At 39.5% G+C, this 24,032-nt stretch overlaps 1 protein-coding gene across 1 annotated transcript in view; it reads left to right on the forward strand.

Moving 5' to 3' along the window:
- Positions 1-24,032, forward strand: part of LOC131062988 (uncharacterized) — a 75,813-nt gene that overhangs the window by 25,448 nt on the left and 26,333 nt on the right. Inside the window, exons 6-14 of the mRNA XM_059215510.1 lie at positions 8,524-8,691; positions 8,830-8,935; positions 13,806-13,972; positions 14,175-14,417; positions 14,645-14,733; positions 14,948-14,998; positions 15,173-15,263; positions 20,688-21,349; positions 21,761-22,070. Coding sequence (XP_059071493.1) covers positions 8,524-8,691; positions 8,830-8,935; positions 13,806-13,972; positions 14,175-14,417; positions 14,645-14,733; positions 14,948-14,998; positions 15,173-15,263; positions 20,688-21,349; positions 21,761-22,070 — 1,887 coding nt within the window. The remainder of the gene's footprint in view (positions 1-8,523; positions 8,692-8,829; positions 8,936-13,805; positions 13,973-14,174; positions 14,418-14,644; positions 14,734-14,947; positions 14,999-15,172; positions 15,264-20,687; positions 21,350-21,760; positions 22,071-24,032) is intronic.

Genomic DNA, 24,032 nt, shown 5'->3' on the forward strand with positions numbered 1-24,032 from the left:
TTCTTTTTTTCATTTTTGAAAAGGTTGCTGGGACCCTATTTGCCTCCAATATAATCGTCTTGTGAGGGTTTGGGAGGCACTCTCCAGTATGTTCATTAGTTAACATTATTTTGTAGAGGGGCAATCAACAAAAGTGAGGCAACAAATATTAAGTAGATGATCCTAGATGACATTTAGTGGAATTTTGTGGAATATCTTTTTGGTTTCACCAACCTCTTCTTGAGTATGATTTTCTATATTGACATTAATAAACCGTGTTTAGGTAAGGTATATGGTGGCATCAACTCAATGATTGAGAAGATAAAGACTGCCATAAATAAGAGAGCAAGATCCTAAAGAAACTTTCTTCAAATAGGTGCAAATAGTTCTTGTTGGACAATGGAACAAATTGACCACTCCACTACATCTTCTTACCTTTGCATTGATTTGAAAATTTTACAGCATTAAGACCCCTTCTTTATTGATGAGGTTTGCAACTAGAGAAGTGGAAGTCAACAAAGTTTACAAGCTAGCATTTGTTGGACTCTTCCTTGATCTTGATTTGGAGGATGTAGTCATGAACAAGTTTGTTGATTTTGTACACTCCAATGGTCAAAGGATTTCCACTCTGTTGACGTGTTTTTTATGACCGCGACTAACACAGAATAAAGTCACCAACGGTCGCCTTATCCTCTCTTGATTAAGATTAGTCCGTATGCTAGGATTACTTAAAGTTCAAACGGCTAATTCCCAAGGTTCCTTCAGTGCGTGGATGCGACTTAGTTGTTTGATGGGTTTGCTGATAACCCAAGGGGCCTTACGTATGTTGAAGAAACTTATGCAAGCTCAAAGATTTTTATACGGATGATTTGCAATAAAAGCTCTAGTTTTGGATCTTTCGGATTTTGAATTATGCGGAAAGTAAATAGGAATAGGGTAGAGAAAAACTAGACTAAAAGTAATCTAATCCTATGGACAAGGAGACCGGATATCTTGTGCAAAATCCAACCACGCTTCGCTTTGCCAGCAACGCACAACTTATACGAAGGCAGTGCAATCTTCAGAGGGTGTGTTAAAGATTTTTCAAATCATCAAGAGAAACCATCAAGTCGAACAATCTCTCTTGATAATCGAAGTTAAACATACACATATAACGGAGGCTCAGGCTAACTTTTCACGGTATGCAACAATCAGCTGCACACCAAAAGTATGAGCACGAATTTTGCAACAAGCGATCCTATCAAATCTAGTTCGTCTAATAGCATGAAAGCAAATCTAATCTATGAAGAGAATGAGACCATGCGAGCTCCGAAACAACACAAGAACACACCAACAATTGAACAATGTATTAAGTGTTTGCTTCAAAAACTCTTAGCAACAATCTCTGACGATAGTCTCTCCTGATTACAAATGAGGGGGTCACCCCCTTATATAGGCCTCAAGCCATGATTACATGCAAAAACCCTAATTAGGGTTTGCCCTAAAGATTCCCCACTCAAGGTGCAACAAGGTGGGAATCTGCAATTAATAACCCATTATGCCCATGCACAATTAATTAAAAGAGCCTAAAATAGCGCCCCCTCAGCACATTAAATGCCTCATGATGTTGACCATGCCCAGAATATAACCGACACCATCATAAATGCCCATCATTCTCCAAGTGACGGCCGCATGCACGAAGAATCTGTCATAAAATAATAATGAGAAGGCAACATGCAAGAAGATTCCCTATCTGGTGGTGGCATGCATTGACTGGTCCACGCCTAGTCAATATTCCTTCAGCAATAAGTACGCCATTACTATTCAGTCAAAAGACTTTCGTCCAAAAATGGACGACCATTATCTCGTTCATTAATGGCGTATGCAATGAATCTACCGACGACAACTTCTAGTTCTCCGATGGAGACACTTGGCACATTCTCAATGTTGAATTCCATCAAGGCAATTTCTTCTTCGCTTTTGGAAAAGAAGCTTTCCCACTTTGCCATGACTTCCTGTGTTTTTTTCATCATACCGGAGAATGAAGAAACATTTGCAAAATGTTCCTTAGGGAACGAGCCGACGAAGAAGAAATCGTGCAACTGGGATTTCAGAGAGTTCACCGTTATTCCTCCGTCACTGAGTTTCCTTGAAAATAAAGCTTCCATGGCACTAAGGATTTCTTCCTGTATCCCTCTGATAGACTCCTTCAAGGTGACAGAGTCAATGCTGAATTTGTCAAGGGTGTTCTTTCCTGAACAGATGGCGTAGAACCATCAAGGAAAGTCGTAGGCTTCATTCTCTTGGATCACTTTCCCGTCCACCAAAGTTTGCCTTGGAGTCTTCGTCAAAGCCCTGAGCCGGGAAATGGTTAAGTCTTGGTAAACATCTACATCCTCCCATAGTCCTTCTGCTGTCTCTAATCTTCTTAGGAGGGCCACGAACTTCGAATGAAGCTGAGCTAGATCCTCAATGAATTTTCCTGCCTCAGCGTAGACATCCTCTACCCATTCCCGAGAATGTTGTGCCATTGCTCTAATAAGTTCTGCATCATCAACTACTTCCTTGGGAAGGAAGGGAGGAGGAGTGGATGAAGGACCTGCTTCCCTGAGGGGTCTTTTGAAACTCCTGACATATTCGCATAGAAATCTATTTTTCTCCCTTAGCCGCTTACATTTTGCCTTTGATTTTAACAACTTCTCCTTCATGGCTAAGGAGGAATCTTCAAAATCCCCCACAACTTGACTGGTGGAAGCATGGCCAAGATCAACCTGTCTGATGACGTAATTCTCTTGCCTAATCTCACTCCTATCTTTATCCACTGTAGGTTCAGCGATGTGCAAAGTCCGGGATCCGGATTCTTCCCTGACTACCTTGAAAAACTTTCGGGGAGCCTTCCTTTCCGGTGGTTGATCCATCCTCTTCAATAATTCTTCTAACTCTTGAGCAGGATTGGTTCCTCCTTCTACTTCATTCCCCAATCTGCCTATCAACCAATCAGGCGCGGGGATGGAATGGCTATGATTGTCTGCATGTACTTGTTCCTGAGATTCCTCTTCCATTTCACCAAGGATAGTCTCCACGAAGCTATCCTGGTGAACTTCCTCCTGGTGCGGGGGACTTTCTTGCCTTTGATTTCTTCGTTGATGATGGCCTTGTGAAGCATTGATGCTGAGTATATCCGGCGCTGGAACGTTCCCTGGAAGTGGGCCTATGGGATGTGGAAACATCTCCACTTCCTGTATGCTCGAGGAGCTAACTGGTGAATGCTCCCTTCCTATCCTTGCTCTCTTTTGTGGAGGTTCTTTTTGTTGGGCTTCCTGTTGAACTTCGTGTGGGATTTTTTGCTGGATATCCTTCATCTTTGTTGCTCTTGGCCTCTTTGGGGCATTTTTTCCTTTGTCCATCTGGGCTTCTCTTCCTGCCTGAACCTGTGAAGAGCTTTCAGTTGCCTCGCTGTGGGATCCAGATTTCCCATAAGTTGGTATGTCAGATGGACATTGTCTTCTACCAGCTTTCTTATCTGCCTGTCATTCCAGTTCTTGGTGAATTTTAGCACTGGTCTAGCTAAGATGTTCAAATCATCTACCTCAGGCTTTGACCAATCTGGCAATTGGATAGGTTGATCCTTCACTTTCTCGAATTCGGGTTGCGTCAAATCTGAATCTTCCTTCACCTGATCCGGTACTTGATGAATTTCACTTATTCTGATGGTGTCGAGGGGGAGTCTGGAATGCATTCTTCTCCTGACCTCAAGGTCATCCTCGACACTTGCCTAGTAATCCTCTAAGTGAAATCTGTGTATGAATTTGACACCGACAACCTTCCTAATCTGGCTGTAAGGATCATATTGGGCCCTGGATGTGTAAAATGGTAGGCGATAGAATGCCAATTCCCCTGCTGCACTTTCAGCAGCCTCCAAACCTGGGCATATCTCCATGAAATCCCCCAAGACAATTGGAAATTCAATAGATTGCTTCTTCTTCTTCTTCTGCAGTTGATCATAGGTAGTTAACTGCCTCATGAGCTCGAGCAATATAAGCTTGTCTGACGGATATCTGGGCAATTTGTAAGACTGGAAGGAGAACCCTTGCGTCCTGATGTAGGTGAATTTGGGGAATTGCAGGAACGCAACGCCATACCTCTGGACCAAGGCACTTGCCTGTGGAGACAACCTCATGTGTAACTTATTTTGCATAAGTCGTGTCAGGTACATGGTGAAGGTGTCATTTGCCAACCTGTAAGAGCTAATATTGGAGAGATGTAGCTGAGGATAACACTCATGCACTTTTAATTGAGTTGGTCCGCAGCCCATGATTCCTCTTGTTGGCAACCCATCGAATCCTCCTCTTCATGCAAGCATATAGAACAAGTAGGAGCTCATAAAAAAGGACTGAGACCTTTTCTCTTTCAGGTTCTTCAATTGTTCATGCAAGTAGTGACTAACCAATCTAGCCTAGTCGATCAGTGTATTTGAATTCATGATCTCGCCTATGTAGAAGAACATCTAGGGCTCGAAGTTCACCGAATGTGAGCATCCCATTACTCTGCTCAGCATCTTTATCAGGTCCACATACTCCTGCTTGAACTCGAAGATTGTGAGAGTTTTGGGCATTTTGGAAGCGTGCACTCTAGGCTTCAGCAACCACTGCTTGTTGATCAAATCAGCACACCTGGTGGGGCCTGCTTCATATACTCCCTGAGCTTCGCTGCTAGTCCTGTACGTCATGGAATAATGTGAAGGGATTCCGAAAGCTTCACCAATTGACTCTGGAGTCAATGTTGCCAGTAACTTGCCATCTGGCGTTGAGATTGTTTTCCGCTCCAGATTGTAATGTGCTGCATATTCCAAGACCAGATCTGGGCATTGAATAGTGGGAGGAAAGCCAGCTGTTGCAACTATTCCACTTCTCACAATTCTGACAGCTGTCGGGGATGGATTATGCCCTGCTGTTCCGAACATTCGGATCTTGAATGCAGCCAAGTTGAACATGCCAAGGTTAGTATCGCTGATTTCTTCCCATCTTGAATTCAACCGGGAATGAGGAAGAAAACCCTTCATCTTCGCTTTGATCAATGCCTGTCTGGAGATAGTAGCTGCCTTCCTGGGTTTTGCCATCTTGGAAGCACTTCGAAATGATGAAAATAGAGACTAAGTATGAATATTCTTCACTTCTCCACTTCTTCTTTCCTGAATCTTGCACGTGAGAAATGAAATGCCTTTCCCAACTTATATAGAATTCTCAAGAGGCATCTAATTAGTAATTGCATTTATGGCGCGTCATACTTTCCCCAATCACTATGCCATGCAAAGGCAACTTCCCATGCGAACGAGTTCAAATTTAGAACTTTCCTTAAATGCTCCAAGTCATGCGTCATACTTGGAAGATTCCTCTTGCCAACTTGTTGATTTCATTCTTTCCAATTTTGAAGGATTTTGCTCAAGATTTGCTCGATTCTACTCCAACTTGTCATCTCCTGCTTTCGAAGGAATTTTCATGGCTCTTCTCCACATCCCTATTTTTTAGGGATCTTCCTAAAATTTAGGAGTCAGCTTCATTGGATGGGGAATTTCATCCTGATTCTAAATCTATAAAATTTTCCACTTTTGGTCGGGATTTGGTGTCTAAAAATAGCATATTCGAAAATTTGCCTGAGGGGAATTTTGCTTTTTATTCCTTCTTGACCCCTTGGATTCCATGCCTTAGGCAAAATTTTAATTTTTAGCTTAGGTGAAATTTTCACCATGTCCATGGATTCATGGATTTTTCCACTTGTGAATGCCTTCTTGAATTCAGCACCCCAGCCTAGCCTTGGGCGCATTTTGGCTTTGTCCATGGACGGACGGATTTTTCCACTTGTGAATGGCATCTTGGTTTTGGCGCCCCAGCCCAGCCTTGGGCGCATTTTCACTTTGTCCATGGACTGACGGATTTTCCCACTTGTGAATGCCTTCTTGGTTTTGGTGCCCCAGCCCAGCCTTGGGCGCATTTTGGCTTTGTCCATGGATACACGGATTTTTCCACCTATGAATGCCTTCTTGGTTTTGGCGCCCCAGCCCAGCCTTGGGCGCATTTTGGCTTTGTCCATGGATACACGGATTTTTCCACCTGTGAATGCCTTCTTGGTTTTGGCGCCCCAGCTCAGCCTTGGGCGCATTTTCACTTTGTCCATGGACTGGCGGATTTTCCCACTTGTGAATGACATCTTGGTTTTGGCGCCCCAACCCAGCCTTGGGCACATTTTCTTGGGCGCATTTTCACTTTGTCCATGGACTGGCGGATTTTCCCACTTGTGAATGACATCTTGGTTTTGGCGCCCCAACCTAGCCTTGGGCACATTTTCACTTTGTCCATGGATTGACGGATTCTCCCACTTGTGGATGCTTTCTTGGTTTTGGCGCCCCGGCCCAGCCTTGGGCGCATTTTGGCTTTGTCCATGGATACACGGATTTTTCCACCTGTGAATGCCTTCTTGGTTTTGGCACCCCAGTCCAGCCTTGGGCGCATTTTGGCTTTGTCCATGGATACACGGATTTTTCCACCTGTGAATGCCTTCTTGGTTTTGGCGCCCCAGTCTAGCCTTGGGCGCATTTTGGCTTTGTCCATGGATACATGGATTTTTCCACCTGTGAATGGCTTCCAGACTTAGAATATTTTGACCTCCTGTGCTTTTGAAGTGTTTTCTTGAGCTTTCCATTTTAGGCATGGATTTCCAGCACTTGACCCATTTCTGGCTATCTTTGTCTGCTATCTGACTTTCCGGAATTAGAAATGTCTGCGAACGCCTTGTCTGACTGACCCTGCCAGTACTGACTTTTCAAAAATAGAAACTTTCCAGGTGTCAGCATTAGATCCCCAAACAGGGTGCAATAATGACTTACTATAAATAGAAACTTAAAAATAGAAATTACTAAAAATAGTAAGTTTGATTTTTGGCAAAATGGCGACATTCTGGGACTCGGAAAAATCCCTAAAAAATAGGGACTTTCTAAAAATAGAAAGTTGCCCTGTTTGGGCTCAAATTTTACTGGGAGGTCCCTTGAAGGGTCCTGATTCCAGTCATATGCCCAGTTTTCCCGAAACCCTAACAGGAACCCCTAAAATCTAGGACAAAAGGCAAAACCCTAGAAAAAGGACAAAACATGCCCTAGACTTCATAGAATTCGCTTGATAGAGAAGCAGATTAATTCTAACTGACCCCCAAACATCCGCAACGCGGAGAGATTTGAAGAGACTGCTACCAACACACACAAAAACCAAGGCCAAACGATCAAAAGGGCCTAAAAGCTAGGGGGGTCCCTATCTGGGATGGGGTGATGTGTGATTAGGTCACAACACACTTCTCATGACAAATATGAGAAGAATGCTAACAATTGGTGGTATATGCATGACCAAGCATTCCAACACCTATAACCTCTTGCGATCAAGCTTCTATTGCAAGTATAAAATTTTTAATCTAAAACTCTCTAAATTTTAATTTTTTAATTTTTTTGATAATTTTTTTCAAGTTTGAAGTTTCACTTATTTTATATAGCTCAACTCTCTAATTTTGTGTCAATTGGTTGTCAATTTGTTTACATCTGAGTGCAATTGGAATATACACTCCTCCATTCACAAAGTAAAGTGCAACTGATTGGCATAAAAAAAGGTAGAGCAATTAGTTTATGTGAATTCGAATTTGTGCCTTATTTTGCACAAACAAAATGATTGCAAGGAAGGGGCAAAGGAGTTGTATGATGTAGAGCCATAACATACTGAATTGGATGCTTCCATAGCCTAACTATCTTCATTTTTTGAGGAATTCAGATAGTCAACATACTTTTAATGCAACTGCCAGTGATCCTTACTCCTTGTGATTCTCTAGTCTACCTATACCATTTAATGTTAATGATGATCTTTATGAAGAGATAACGCTGATTCCCGAATTTACTATTTTAATATTGAACAATGAATATCTATCATGACATTTGAGTTAGACAAATTGATATCGAAGTAGAATTTTTTTTTGAAGACATGTAAAAACTACAAATCTATGAGAGGATTTTATACATAAGGTATGCACTTGCAGTACTACTAAAGGCAATCAGCATTAACATCTGCAGTTTGCAGCTTAGGAAGATATACAGAACAGACTTAAGCTATCCAACAGCATGAAAATTGAAAAATTCTTAACTACAAAGGTCCTCTGATCTGTGATAGCTCACAACAGAGATTCTAAGCTACAAATAATTGCACTAAATTGACAATTTTACAGTGATAAGACTAGTCTAAGGGATTCGATAGAAAAGGAAATGAAAGAAAGAACCATCTCATCACTTTTTAGCTTTAGGATTTGCTCATCTAGCACAGTGACGTTTCTATATGCTAAACAATCACCTAGGGTATATGATTCTTCACTAAGATAATCTTTATTCCACAGACTTTAGAAGCTTAAGAGTATTTATGACTATGTTGTTTGTATCAGTTTAATTCTATGTTTATAAAAATTTCTTGCTTAATAAAATATGCAAAATAATTGTTTTGATGCCTTATATTATTTAACATCTTTGCTGGGTTTACCTAGGTTTACAAACCAAATGAGTACAACCGAGTGCTAATAATTTGTGGCCCTGGCAACAATGGTGGTGATGGTTTGGTGGCTGCACGCCACCTTTATCATTTTGGATACATGCCATTTGTTTGCTATCCCAGACGCACTGATAAGCCTCTTTACCATGGGCTTGTTACTCAGGTACATTTTGTCTTAGATGCAGTTCCCACAAAAATTATTTGACAGTTTGCTCAATGAAATTTCAAGCTTATTGTAAGACAATATCTGCGTTAATTTTCTTTTAAAATGTCTTAGACTATGTTTTTCTGTGTTTTATAGCTGGAGGCACTTGCTGTTCCATTCTTGCTACCGGATGATTTGCCAACAGAATTGGCTAGTGATTTTGACATTATTGTGGATGCTATGTTTGGGTTCTCATTCCATGGTAAGGCAATCCACTTACCATGTTTGCTGCCTGGAGTTGTATTTAACATCTACAACTTGTAGCACTCTTAATTAAATTTCAAAGATGAAAACAACACACCATAATATCGAGTTTATTTTGTCTCCTTGTTATCTTGTCCTCGACTGTTGCATATAAACACTTTAACAGAGTCAACTCTCAGCAATGGATAAATCAGTCCCCTGGATACACTGGCTTGTAATGTGATAAATCAGAATCCTTTAAGAATTTGCTTCCAGTCCTTTTCTGTTATGCAAAACTCAAGCTACACTAGCTTGCATTGTGACCAATATTTTGACATTTATAGCAGATCACATTGAAGTCTTTCAAAGAACCAAAAGGATTTCGACTAACAAAATTAGCTTTCCTTCTTGATATAACTCCAATTAATTGCTTTATGACCAAGATAATTGTAGAACTAGAAATCACAATAACCATAAAAAGGATAAAACTTGTTTGTTGTCACTCTTCTTGTAGGAGGATGCCACTATGGATACCTTTTTTGCCTTTGAACCTTATCAAAACCATCATTGTTATCCTTCCCATTGAAAGAACTAGAATTTTGGCCTTTGTCAAAACCCAAACCAGTTTTGCCTTTATCTAATCTTTCGTTAGCTAACATTTCATCCAACATATCAGAACTTTTCTCAAATTTAGCTTTTCATTCAAACACAATCTTCAATTTTTCAAGTTCATTTCTCAAGGCTACTACACTTTCTAACTTCGAACAGTTTTCAGATTCTAACATAAGTTCAGAATTGATTACCTCTTCTCATCTCTTACCTTCTTCAATTTCAACCTTCAGATTGATAATCATCTGATCACCTTCTTCAAGTTCTTTCTTCAAGGCTTCATTATCCTTTAATGCTGAAACCTTTTGCTGAGAATTTTCCTTCTTCAATCTCGTGATTTCATCTAGGGCACATAATAATTCTCCTTCAAGATCTATTTCTCCTTCTTCAACATCATGCAAATCTTTATCACTCTGATTTGCGGTAGTGACCCAATTGCCATGAACAATGTCTCACAGTTTCTAGCATCAGACTCATTGGTATCTTGTGAATTTGAACTATCTTCTTTGATGTACAATCTTTTCTTCTTCTTTGAAGAATTTTTTTGTTTGTAAGGAAACTAGTCTTTGTTTTTGTTCTTGAAGCCTTCTTCATTATCTTTATCGTTTTTGGTATAGGGACAATTAGTAGCAAAATGCCCAATTTTCTCACAGTTGAAGCATTTGAAGGGTAGCTTCCCTTTGTAATTGCCAAAACACTTTTTTGAGTTTTTTAACAAGCTTTGCAAGCTTCATTAATATCACAGTCTGACTCTGAACTTACTTCCTTTGTTTTCTTTGTTGCTTTAAAAACAACTACTCTTTTAGAAGTATTTTCACCATCCATTCCCATTTCATATGCTATGAGAATGCCACGTAGATCATCAATTGTAATTTTACTGAGATCTCTGGCTTCTTCAATTGTTCAGATTTTAGCATTATATCTTGAAGGTAAAGACTTCAAAACATTCTGAACAACTACAGAGTCGTGTTTAACAATACATTACTTTAACAAGCTCAGTGTTAGACAAACCACACAGAATTGCATTCTTAGCCTTAGCATTATTTTCATACTCTCTCTTATCAGCAAGATCAGTTAAAGGAGTTGTAGGCATTATATAACCATTAACAGCTGACATCCATACATCAAACCCCAAAGAAGACAAATAACTTTCCATTCTAATACTCCAAAAAGCATAATTAGTACCATCAAATAAGGGGGCTTTATTTGAGGAAGGTCCTTCTAAAAAAGCCATGTGTTCTTTAACCAAGATCTATTTATGTTGATTAAGCCTTTTCAAACACTAGGCTCTGGTACCAATTGTAGAACACAATTCTTCTATTGAAAGGCCCGGGGGTTGCAGGAAGGGGGTGAATCAGTAGAAGAGATAAGATTCAGATTATTAACCAGTTAAAACTTTTGATGCACTTTAATAAAACTTTAAACTGAAATCTGAAAGGAATGCAACCACATGATGAAGCTAATGCACAATAAATACGTGGAAAACTCAGGATGGAAAAAGCCATGGTGAGAAATGCTGCTAGGATCTACTGTCTTAATCTAGTGTCACGAATAAAACTGTTTACAACACTTTAAGGGCACCAACCCTAAGGAATCACTCAATTCCTTGCTAAAGAGTACCAACTCTTGTTATCATAAACTCTTCAATCTGAGCACCAACCCAGCATCATTGAGGCATCAACCAAAGGATGTTACAAAACAAGTTTTTACTGATTTACAATCTGCAACTTTAACTTCACAACTATGAAGACTTTAACTTCACAACTATAAAGATGTACAAGTAGAAATACTACAAACTGAATAACATCATCCTTCAGATGTTTTGGTCTGATTTATACATCATAATGCTAAGAATCTCCTGATTAACCTTTACAGATTCAATACCATCCATCAGCAACCTAGAAGTTTTGTTCACAAACTCAGATAGAATTTGTTAAGAATTTTACAAACAATATACAGTCTGCAAACTTTTGATAAGTCCTGTTCACAATAACTCGAAACAAGATATTATAAATCACTGTACTATCAGACCTTTCTCGCTATTTGAATCAACTAATCAATGTATACTTGACACAATGCTTTGATCTGTCAAAACAAATAACTTGCATAAATACTGTATACCTCAGAGTTTGCACATTGATCAGATTTTCTTCAATAGATTCTATACTCCATTCATCACCCATAATCGACTGCAGAGTCTTATTTATAAATCATGGCATTCTGATTACTACTTTTCAGAAACATCACATAAGTTGACACTAAGTTTATTGGGAATGGCACATGAATGATACGTCTTATGCTCTGCAATGGCAATTGACAATCAACTTCACAACCATCGAACTTGAGCAACGGTATATCTTTTTTCCATTGGTTGTATGGTTATAAGTAGTTTCAACTGCCTAAGCAGTTACAACTGCAGCTTTAGTAGTTACAACTGACATCTCTTATTTAAAAGTTGACACTTATGTGGCTGAAGCATGTGCAAGGCTCTAGAGGTGACTATACTTAAGGAAGTCTGTAAACCATAACTGAGATAGTAACAGTTCTTACTGCATCAACCACCATTAGAACCAATGTATATCAAATGCCAATCCTTTAACATGTTTATGAAAAAGCAATAAAACGTGACTGCAAGAACCCTAGTAGTGATGATATCCTAATAACTATCATCGAACTGAAACGATCAATCAATTTTCTGAGATATTTTGTAAGTGAATAGAAGTGAAAATTGCATTTTGATCATTCAACACAGATCGAATCTTGAGTATTAACACGAAGATTAAATTATTCAGATAGAACCAACGGGACTTGTAAAATGTATGTGTTTGTTCTCTTCAATATTAATCTGATTTGTATGGGTTTGCTTTTCAACATCAAGATTAATAAATCTGTTCTTTATCAGGATTAGTTATCATTCACGAAACAACCAAGAAAAAAATGATGATCATTACACTGGCATTACAATCCAAACCAGAGTTTCACAATCTCTGCAAATTTCATTTAACTTCTGCATTGCATCAGAATTGCCAATTCTGTACTCGACATTAATGACAAATATTCTAACAAACTGTCCAGAGTTAAAAAAATTCACTTGCAAGGGAAAATACAGGCAGAAAATTGATTTTTCTACGCAGGTAAATATATGCAAGCGAATTGCATACAAGAAATTGAAAAACAATTTTTAGTTGCAAATAAAGACAAACAAGAGGGAAATTAAAAGATGCTATGATATTTATGAGCAATCCATACAGAGGTGAAAGAAAACTATCCATACGTCTCTTGGATTTTGGGGTGAAAGAAAACTATCCTTGTTTGTTGAGGTTCTTGTATCACATTTAGGAAAAAGATATAGCTTTTTTCCTTTATTGGCCAATGTCAAATGAGAATTTACTTTCTCGTTGGCCCATGGAGCACAAATGGGGTCTAATCCCCAAGTATCTACAGTTTGCACTTCATTTTGCTATATTAATACAACAGAAACTTACCTAGTAGTGGCTAAGGGGAATTGAACACAGATCTCATTGTGGAGCACTCCATCTTTACCATTCAGTGGTGCCCGCTGGACTGTCAGTCATAATTCAACTTGTTCGAACCCACTTTTTCACTCTATGAATCTGTTCTTTTTTCTTTCGTTTAAATCTTCTGTCTTAAAATGATTTGGTCTATTTTCTTTATCATGAAACCGAGTTTTAGGACCCCATCTGCAAATGCTAACTTCTGCATATTTTGGCCAATCTTGTCGGATGCATCCTACTATATTTTGAATCCCAAATTTAAATGAATAGACTTTTTTGTTTTCTCACTGCCTTTTCAGTTTTTCATTACAAACTGCTCGAGTTTTAAAAATAAAAAAGAGATGCAAGGCTTGCCCATAGGATTTTAATTGTAGAAAAGAAGAATATGACAACCTTGGCCTATGTGTCAATTTGTAGACAATGCCAATGCTCATACTGGGATTTCTTTTAATTTTCTGCAGTGTCAATGATTGTATTATGCTGAAATGGGTAGAAATTGAATCCAAGATTATTGTTGATTAAGAGAATTTGCATGTTGAAATGGCTCAGTTAATTTTGAAACTAATCTATTAGGTATCGTGCCTTTAATGCATGCAGCACATGGAATTGTGAAAATGGTGGCAGTATTCCAAAGTGGGATCCTTATTATAAAAATATAATAAACTATAATTTTCAGTTTGTTGAGATGTTGGCTCGTCTTAATGTTCATGGTCATAATATATATATGCATTTTAACTTTAAGAGTGTAGTATTTGAATCTTGTAGGTACACCAAGGCCTCCTTTTGATGCTTTGATTCACAAACTTGTCATGGCAACTGCTTCTACTTCCAAAAATGGTGGAACACCTTTTGTTGTGTCAGTTGATATTCCCTCTGGATGGCATGTGGAAGAAGGCGATATAAATGACACAGGCCTTAGTCCAGATATGCTGGTTTCTCATCATCCATGCTATTTTATCTTCTTACACAAGATAATTACTGCTAGTTGTTTGGCTCATATCTATTTAGATTTCATTATTTAATCTTGGCGTCCATTCAAAATGCATAGAGAACTGACTGTGGAAGCAAAGGCCTATTGTGGCTGGTTTATACACTTATTGTTGCTTACTACAGACATGTCACTTGCTTTTTCAGGTGTCTTTAACTGCACCAAAACTGTGTGTGAGGAAATTCACAGGCCCCCATCACTTTCTAGGGGGTAGGTTTGTGCCTCCAGAAGTTGCAAGAAAATACTCATTACAGCTTCCTCAGTATCCAGATACTGCTATGTGTGTGCGCATTGGAAAGCCCCCATCAGTTGATGTGTCAGCTCTTCGAGAGAATTATATTTCTCCAGTTTTTCTTGAAGAACAATTGAAGGATGATCCAATTAAACAAGTACAAACCATTTCTGAATGGTTGATTATTTATTTTCTGTTTGAAAGCCAAGATCAAAAAAGATAAAGTTGTGAAAATCTTTAGTATAGTTTGATGGTCTACAATTTTTATGTATAGTCAACAAGAATACATGACTAGACAAGGACCAATACATGGTTTGACTTAAGATTGCTATATGAAGTGAACAGATAATGTTATATTATCGATGTAATGCTGCTATTTTGCAGTTCCAAGAATGGTTCGAGGATGCTGTAGTGGCTGGATTAAATGAGCCAAATGCAATGGCTTTGGCGACTACAGATAAATCTGGTCATCCGTATGTTGTTTTACTATATAAAATATATATCATTCTAATTTTACTGTTATTTCCAAGAAAAGCATATCTCTGATTGTTGTTCAATTAATTATCATATCAGAACTCTAAATCATGGAAAAATCAACAAGGCAGTCTAGGCTTAATTCAACAGTGAAATATTGCAGCTTCTTAATGGCCTTGTACAGCTGTCACATTTAATGTTGTTTTTTTGTAGTTCTGTACGTATGGTCTTGCTGAAAGGAGTTGATGAACATGGTTTTGTTTGGTAAGGCTTCTTTTTATACTAAACTTGGATATCATAGTTGCTATACTTAATATACGCTGTTCTAAATCACTTCATTATGTGACTATTTATGAGGAGTCATTTTTATGGATGCATTGTTGATGATTCAGCATTAACTCACTCTTATATCATTTGTTATTCATGATGATAAACCAGGTATACAAATTATGAAAGTAGAAAGGCACATGAGATACTTGAGAATCCTAATGCCTCTATTCTTTTCTTTTGGGAAGGCCTTCATCGCCAGGTAAAGTGTTTGCTGTACCTACTTAAAATATTCTAGAGATATTCCTAGCATGTTTGGGGTCCAACATGAAGCCTTTGATTTTTTGAATGTTCCTTGTGGATGATCTCATGCAAGACCTTCCATTCCAGAATGCTACCATCTTAAACTTTAGCAGTTAATTTTATTCCATATGTGAATCAGTGAAACAACCCTGTCATATTGTGAAAGAATCACTTTTATCATTAAATTAATAAATAAGGTAAGCGGGGCAGTAGTTGGGCACCCTACATTGAAGGGTTCACTGCTCTTATTTGGAGCTGCGTCAGACAACCAAAATTTTAAACTAAGCCTTTGGGGTATTTAAATTAAGTAGAAGCTTATTTTTAAGACATTTAATTTTTTTATAATATAGTAAATTAGGCTGCTCCATATCTTGTACATTAAGTCATGTCTTTTTAGTGCATCTATGTGTCATCACTTGAGTTATCGTTTTTCTAATGTGATGATGCGATGAGTGCTGCTTATTCAACACAAGATTTGAAAGTAACATCTGATACCTTGTGTATTTTTAATGTGATGTTGTGATGACTGCTTTTTATTTAAACAGAAGATTTAAAAGTTGGATCTAATAACTTTTATTCAAACAAGAAATGGTTTTTTAGTTCCATTTGCCCTCACATCTAGTAGCATTCACTCAACTATTGGGTCCTCTTCCTTAGTCAACAGCTATCTTATTATTATTCCTTATCATTTGAAATCATTTTGTTAACTAGGCCTTTTAAAAGCCCAGAGTTGAAGTTGCACATGACTTCCATTAATATCACCTAGATATGTGAAGATCTTGAACTAGGTTTTGCTTCTGGTGTGATGATATCAGTCACGACTAAGGAAACATCTCATTTATCAGAAAAGTGTAATGCTTAACCACAAAAAGTTTCAAATAATGATATTTGCATAAAGTTGTAAACAACGAGGATTGAAATACCACTCAAAGAAAGAGTTAATCCTTTGATTGGTCCTCCTTACTTGTAAGTGATGGCTCCTATTTTAGCATCAATATTGAGTCCTCGTGGTTGAATAAAGGACATGGATGTGTCAAAAATGTATGTGAGGTTAAAAATGATACATTGTAAGTCAATTTAAGATAGGTAATAAGTGATACCTTGTAAGTCAGTTAAGGTAGATAGGTATGGGGTTCAGATATGACAGGATGACAATTTTTTTTCCCTTGGGTATGGGTATGAGCTCAACTATTAGTGTCTTGTCAAATCTCAATACACAATGAAAAATCGCAATCAATATTGAATAATTTTCTTATATCTCTTCAACAAGAGCATCAATGTAGGCAATAGTTATGCCATAATCATAAATAAATTGTTAGTATGATAATTGGTAGTGCAATTACTTTTGTTCTTGAGAGGTCGGTGGTAGTTGCCGACAATTGGCAGTCTTAACCAACCGTTAGGCACTACATATACTTTGATTGTTTTATCGGGAAACATTCATGATTATATACACATTACACTTTGATAATAAAGGACACATCTTTCTGCCATGTTATTGTGTTGATTATTGTTATATGGTACTATTGTATGGCATGTTTTTGTATCTTGTTTACTCTGCATATTCAAATAATTTCCTTTTGAAAGTAAACATTTTGGCGCCGTTGCCAATTCAAACCTAGAGATTTAAGTGGCCAAGAATGGTGGAGTGATGGGCCAATTGATTGAACAACCAGATTCATTTGAGAAAGAGGACGACCCTAGGCAGGACGAGTTGACCCAGGATTTGGTATACTTGTGGGAAGTATTCGTCAATCAATACATTCGATGGGAGGCTCGTGAAAACGAGGTCCCTGAGAGCATTGTACGGGACAACTTGACAATGAACGACGTTGTTGATCATCTCCTTTCCAGATTACTAACGTTGTTGGAACATAACCTCATTGCTCTCCAAGACTTGCGCGAGGACAAAAACCAAGATCAGTGTCGGCAACAGATACGTCAATGGTACGAGGAGAGAAACTGTAGGGAGGAAGAAGAGAGGGATATGAGTAGACACCGTACCCCTGGAAATTAGTGCCCCTATGACCAAACACAGAAAGAAAATGCATTGCAAACACTCAGGAGGAGAGAGAGGGATCACTGAGAAGATCGCTCTAAATCAAGGAACAAAGTGACAGACAATAGTGATTATGAAGAATAGTTGAGGAGTCCTAAAGTCTAGCAAGGAGTAAGAGAAGAAGTGTTAGCCAAAGCCGTAATCGGGAGAGGTAGAGACCACGTATGTGGAGTGAGTGGGAGGAAGTTGCCAGGAATCTACCACTCTCGGACAAAGTAAACAAGGATCTTGCCAACCAGGTAAATAATTAGTCCGTACACCTAGTGTTGGATGAAGGGATTGAATCCACAAAAAGTAGCCCGTCCATACAATCGGTACATGATGAAGAAGACAACGAAGCCAGGGACATCCAAAGCGAGGTTGCCAAAATCTTTGAACACAATTTTCACTGCATTGAGAGCCTATCCATAAGAGAGGGATTGAGAATAGGGGGGCCTGATCCAAACACTTGGGGAGGAGGGAGTCCAGGAACGAGGAAGGTAGCCAAGGTGTAGAGGACGCAGACGATGGATGGGTAGAGGGATTGGACATGGCTAAGATTGCAAGTGAAGCATCGGAATGTCGAGAGCAAAGTAGTCCAATCTGGTCTTGGGCACACAGTGTTGGCAAATGTTGTCATTGATGTCAACTGGGATGTCGACTAGGGCAGGTTGCAGTTGTAGGTTGCAGAAGAACATGGATTGCAGGGTTTAATTCATGAACACTGCAGGTCGAGATATGTTGAAAATCTTCTTTGATGGCAGTTCGACCAGACAACTTGTGTTACTCATTGGCCCATCATGCTAGGCTAAATATGTCTGCAGATGTCCAGGTGGCGTTCGTTCGTTGGTGTACTTAGGCAGAGTTGGATTCGTGAAGATGCTTCAAACTCAAAGGGATAATCAAAGGACAGAACGTAATCGCCTTGGTAGACACAGGAGCCTCACACGATTTCATTAGCAAACACTTAGCAGCAAAGAGAAGGTTAAAAACTCAAGAGTTTGGAGGATTTGAAGTGATCACGGGCAACGGAGTCATAGACAGGTGCACTAAAATTATACCTCAATTGGAAGTCACCATGGGGGGACATACAATTAAGAGGAACTTCTTTGTGGTGAACTTAGAGAACAACATCATTTTGGGGATGCCATGGATAAATTCATTGGGCCGGTTCACCATGGACAGTCCAAATCGGGAGATATGCTTACAACATGAAGGGAAAGAGATAACACTAAAGGGAATTCCCGATGGCTCTCCAAAGATAGTATCATGTAACAAAATGGAGAAAATCCTTAGGCACGATCAAGGAGAGTGGGTCGCCCAATGTATGGTCTTGGATAAATCTCCGACCGAAGGTCAAACCATTCATAGTGATATACAACCCATCCTTAGGAGACACAAAAAAGTCTTCGAAGACATCCCCTCCGGCTTACCCCCAAAAAAGGGATTTGAACACTCCATTGAATTAGAAGGAGCAAAACCCGTCATTACCACTCCTTATCACCACCCCCACAAATTCAAAGAGGAGATTGAAAAAACCATAAAAGAGTTATTAGAAATGGGGCACATCCAACCAAGCAGCAGCTCCTTTGCTTCATCAGTGGTATTGGTCAAGAAGAAAGACGGGACGATGAGAATGTGCATAGATTACAGGGCCCTAAATAAAAAGACTATAAAAAACTGATACCCCATTCCGAGAATTGACGAATTAATGGATGAACTACACGGAGCAAGATATTTCTCAAAAATTGATCTAAGGTCAGGATACCATCAGATTAGAATGAGGGAAGAGGATACTCCCAAAACAGCATTCAGATGTCACTATGGGCATTTTGAGTTTTTGGTCCTACCATTTGGTCTCACAAACGCCCCGGCCACTTTCCAGTCATGCATGAATCATACGTTCAGGCAACAATTGAGGAAATTTCTTCTAATATTCTTTGATGATATACTTATTTACAGCGAGACATGGGAGGAACATCTCTGACACATTGAGGAGGTATTAAATATCCTTGAGTCTGAATCATTATATGCCAAAGTCTCCAAGTGTGAATTTGGGATGAAAGAAATCATCTACCTAGGACACAAAATTAGTGAGGCCGGAGTAAGTGTTGATGAAGAAAAGATCAAGGCCATCAAGGAATAGCCCACCCCTAGAACCTTAACACAATTAAGGGGATTTGTGGGACTATGCAGCTACTATAGATGTTTTGTAAAAGGGTTCTCCATGATTGCAGCACCCCTTACTGACCTAACTAAGAAAGGGGCTTTCACATGGAATGACCAAGCCCAAAAGGCTTTTGAACAACTTAAAATAACTATGAGCTCATGTCCAGTATTGACCATTCGCGACTTCTCTATACCTTTTGAACTACAATGTGATGCATCCGAGGAGAGAATTGGGGCAGTCCTCATGCAAAAGAAATACCCCCTAGCCTTTGAGAGCCGTAAACTTACCGAAGTAGAAAGACACTACTCTATTTATGACAAAGAAATGCTAGCCATAATGCACGCGTTGGCCAAATTTCGCCAATACCTTGTCTGTGGGAAGTTTAGTGTGAAAACCGACCATAACAGCCTACGCTTCTTCTTGAGCCAAAAGGATCTTAATGATAGGCAACAAAAATGGGTGAGCAAAATACAAGCCTATGACTTTGATATAGAATATGTAAAAGGGGTAAATAACGGGGCAATAGATGCGTTATCCCGAAGAGCCCACCTCAATACCCTTACCAACATTTCAAAGGACTAGAAGGAAGAAATCCTTAATGAATATGACCTAGATCCACAAGCAAAGGAAATTTTGAAGGGAAACCCTCCCAATGAAGATTTTAAAGTTAGGGTAGATCTCATCTTGTACAAGGGAAGGGTATACTTGACCCCTCAAACCGGATTCAAAAGCAAGATCCTAAAAGAATTCCATGATAACCCCTGGCAGGACATCAAGGATACTATAAAACCTATAAACACATTAGGGAAAAGTATGCATGGAAAGACCAAAAAAGAGATGTCCAAAATATGTACAAGAGTGCCTAACCTGTCAACGCAATAAAACTGAACTCATCCACCCAGTTGGTTTGCTTCAACCATTACCTATTCCCAATCAAAAAAGGGAGAACATCTCTATGGATTTCATAACAGGGTTGCCAAGGGCACAAGGAAAGGATAGCATTTTTGTGGTGGTAGACAGACTCACGAAGTATGCCCATTTCCTGGCAGTCTCCACAGAATACAAAGCCTACCAAATAGCCGATCTATTCTTCAGGGAAATTTTTCAGACTCCGCGGACTCCCTCAGAATATTGTTAGTGACAGAGATAGCAAGTTTATTAGCCAATTCTGGCAGGAACTCTTCAGAATGGCAAGAACAGTCTTGACCCCTAGTACCAGTTACCATCCTCAAACCGATGGGCAAACTGAAATAGTGAACAAATGGATAGAGGGCTACCTAAGAAATTATGTTACAGGGCAACAGACTGCTTGGGTTAAGTGGCTACACCTAGGAGAACATTGTTACAACACGACACACCACATGTCAATAGGGATGAGTCCTTTCCAAGCCTTGTATGGCTATGAGGCCACAAGCTTTGGGGAGTTAATAACCCAAGAAAGTAAAGTACCAAGAGCACAAGATTTTGTTCAACAAAGTATGGACATCATGAAGACCTTGAAAGAGAATTTACAACAAGCCCAAAATCAACAAAAGATCTATGCAGACAGGAAGCGTACGGAAAGGTCGTTCGAGGCCGGAGATTTGGTGTTTTTAAGGCTACAACCATATAAACAATCTTCCCTCAAGAAGAATGGGGCTGAAAAGTTGAAACCCCGGTTCTATGGACCCTTCAAAGTAATTCGAAGGATTGGGGAAGTAGCTTATGAAATAGAACTCCCCAAAGATAGTAAAATACATAATGTGTTCCATGTCTCCCGACTTAAAAAGGTTCTCGGGCAACACTTGGTGCCATGCAGTGAACTACCTCCCCTAGATGATGAAGGGAAACTCACTTTGTACGCTGAGGTCATTCTGGATACGCGAAAAAAAGAGCTAAGGAACCGAACCATTACCGAATACCTGATTAAATGGAGGAATCTCCCAAATGAGGATGCTACTTGGGAGAAAGAGGAAGACCTAAATATGCTTAAGGACAAGCAAAATTGAGACGAAGGGACAGTGATGACCCCTACTGTATCACCTAATGTACATTTTATTAATATGAAGGAGCAATTATTAAACTAATGTTAATAGATTAAATAATGTTAATATATTGCAAAAAGAAATAAATCATTAAATATTACTAATATATTAAATAAGGTTATTATAAATAATTGATTAAACCATGTTAATGTATTTAATATATTTACTAATGAAGAAATGTATTGTTAGTGAATAATGTTAAATGCAATTAAGATGTTATAAAGGACTTTACACCACCCCCCTGCGGGAAGTGGTGCGACGGTAGTCGCAGCCTGGGCTGCGACCACTGTCGCACCCTTTCCGCGGAAGGAACCTGTGGAGGGATGCAACCCTTCCCCTCCACGGGGCTGGGCTGCGACCACTGTCGCACCCTTTCCGCGGAAGGAACCTGTGGAGGGATGCAACCCTTCCCCTCCACGGGGTATAAGGTATGAGACCAGGGCAAGGGAGTGGGGGAAAGCGGGAAGACGGGAGGTCAGCAAATGGCAAACTGCGGACTACGAATTGCAACTGCGGGCTGCGGGCTGCGAACAGGTAAGAGGTATTTACTGGCCACATGAGTATATATGTGTGTGGACGTGTGTACCACACACACACATATATATTATTGAATATTCTGTCATACATCATAATATACCAATTCCTTTAACAGAGCTATAGTAGGATAGTGATATTATCTTATGTGTATGTAGCAATGAATATAGGTATGTATGCAGGATATCTATATGTATGTAGGATCAATAATGGGAATTAAGGAATATGTAGATGTAAGCATAAATTATGGATTGAAAAATGATAATGAATTGTAGAATGTTATATGAATAATGTGGCTATATGATGGAGGCTATTGGGAGGAAATTCCCTTAGCCTAATTCAGGGATTATGATAATCCCTGGTAGGCAGTATATACTGAGTATTTATATGCATATATGTGATGGCTTGGGTGTCAAAAGCTCACTCAAGAAGGGACGGATCTGGCCGGTCCTCTCTAGTAGACTTGGATGATGAGATGCATCATCCAAGGCAAGGAATTGATCATATATGATGGTCTTCCTTGGTAGGCTTGGATGTAAGATGTTACATCCAAGACAAGAATCGAATTATCCATCGATTTCCTGGTATGGCTTGGAACCAAGATGGGTTCCAAGAAGGCGAATTGAGATTAGTTTTAATTAAATAATTGAAGTTTAACTGCAAATTAGATTAGTTACATATATATTTGTTGCATTCTAACAGTCTGTTTTGCAGGACAGTGATCTCTAACTAGTAGGGACATTACATCCCCACCTTGTCTAAGTGTTCGCAAGTGTACACATGTCGGCAGCTCATTGGTTTGTTTAGGTTGTGCTGTGTACGTGTGGGACCCGTAGCGCATGTTGGATCATAGCTGAATGACCCTATGGGGTAACATATATGCTAAGCTAAAGGCGTCCCTCGCTATCTCGTGACATGTTAGTCGTTAGTAAAAAGACCTTGGGGGATAACATTTAAGCAATGCAAATGAGGTTCCTCGCTATCTTGTGGCGTGATGGACAAGAGAAATGTGACCCTGCAGGGTAACACAAAAGCGAGGCAAACGATGTTGCCTGCCATCCTGCGACGAAAAAGACAGAAGGAGGATAACCTTTTGCGGGATAACATAACAGTGCAATAAATGGTAGCCCTTGCTATCCTGCAATGAGAAAAGCTTAAGAAAGTTGGGCCTGCAGGATAAGAAAATATAAGTAGATGAAGGCATCTCGCCACCCCATAAGGGTATGGAGGCCAATGTGAAACCAGTGTGGGACAAAAAAGTCAAAGGGGAAACAATGTCCCCCCGCTATCCAGCAATATTGAAAAGAGAAATGCGATGGTCGCACAGGGTATGTAAGAACAAAGAGAACGGTGTATCCCACTATCCCGCACCATGTAAAATGGGTGTATGATGATCTTGCGGGATAACACAATGTGAATGGAGAGATGTCTCCCACTATCCCGCGCTGAGAAAAGCCGAAGTAAGAAAACCTCACGAGGAAACAAAAGAAGAAAGAAAAGGTGGAGCCACTATCCTGCAATGTCAAAGACCGGAGGCCAGATGCACTGTGGGGTAACAACTACAGTGTTGATGCCTGTACCCTGCCATCCTGCAACAAGCAGAAGGATGGAAAGAGGACCCTGCGGGGTAAGATAAAAGGAAGATGGTGCGCATCCCACCATCCCGCAATGACAAAGTCTAAGGTTGGTGTGATCAATTGAGATGACTTTGTCGACACGTTGGCAACCTGATAGACATAGGGGTCCAAGTGGCGGTTGACCAAGTGATTTGGACTTTGAATAAGAAGATTTTTAACGACTCAGTGCATGCCGATAAACACAGAGGTCCACATGGCAGTTGACCGACATTGACTAGGCGACTTGGATGACAAAAATGAAGACAAGTGGCTTCCAGGTGGTTGAATATGAAACCTGATATGCCAAAGTCGAGGATGAAGTTGAGTTTAATGAGGTAGTTGTCAA

This window comes from Cryptomeria japonica, chromosome 2 (assembly GCF_030272615.1).
Source record: "Cryptomeria japonica chromosome 2, Sugi_1.0, whole genome shotgun sequence".
Taxonomy (NCBI): Eukaryota; Viridiplantae; Streptophyta; class Pinopsida; order Cupressales; family Cupressaceae; genus Cryptomeria; species Cryptomeria japonica.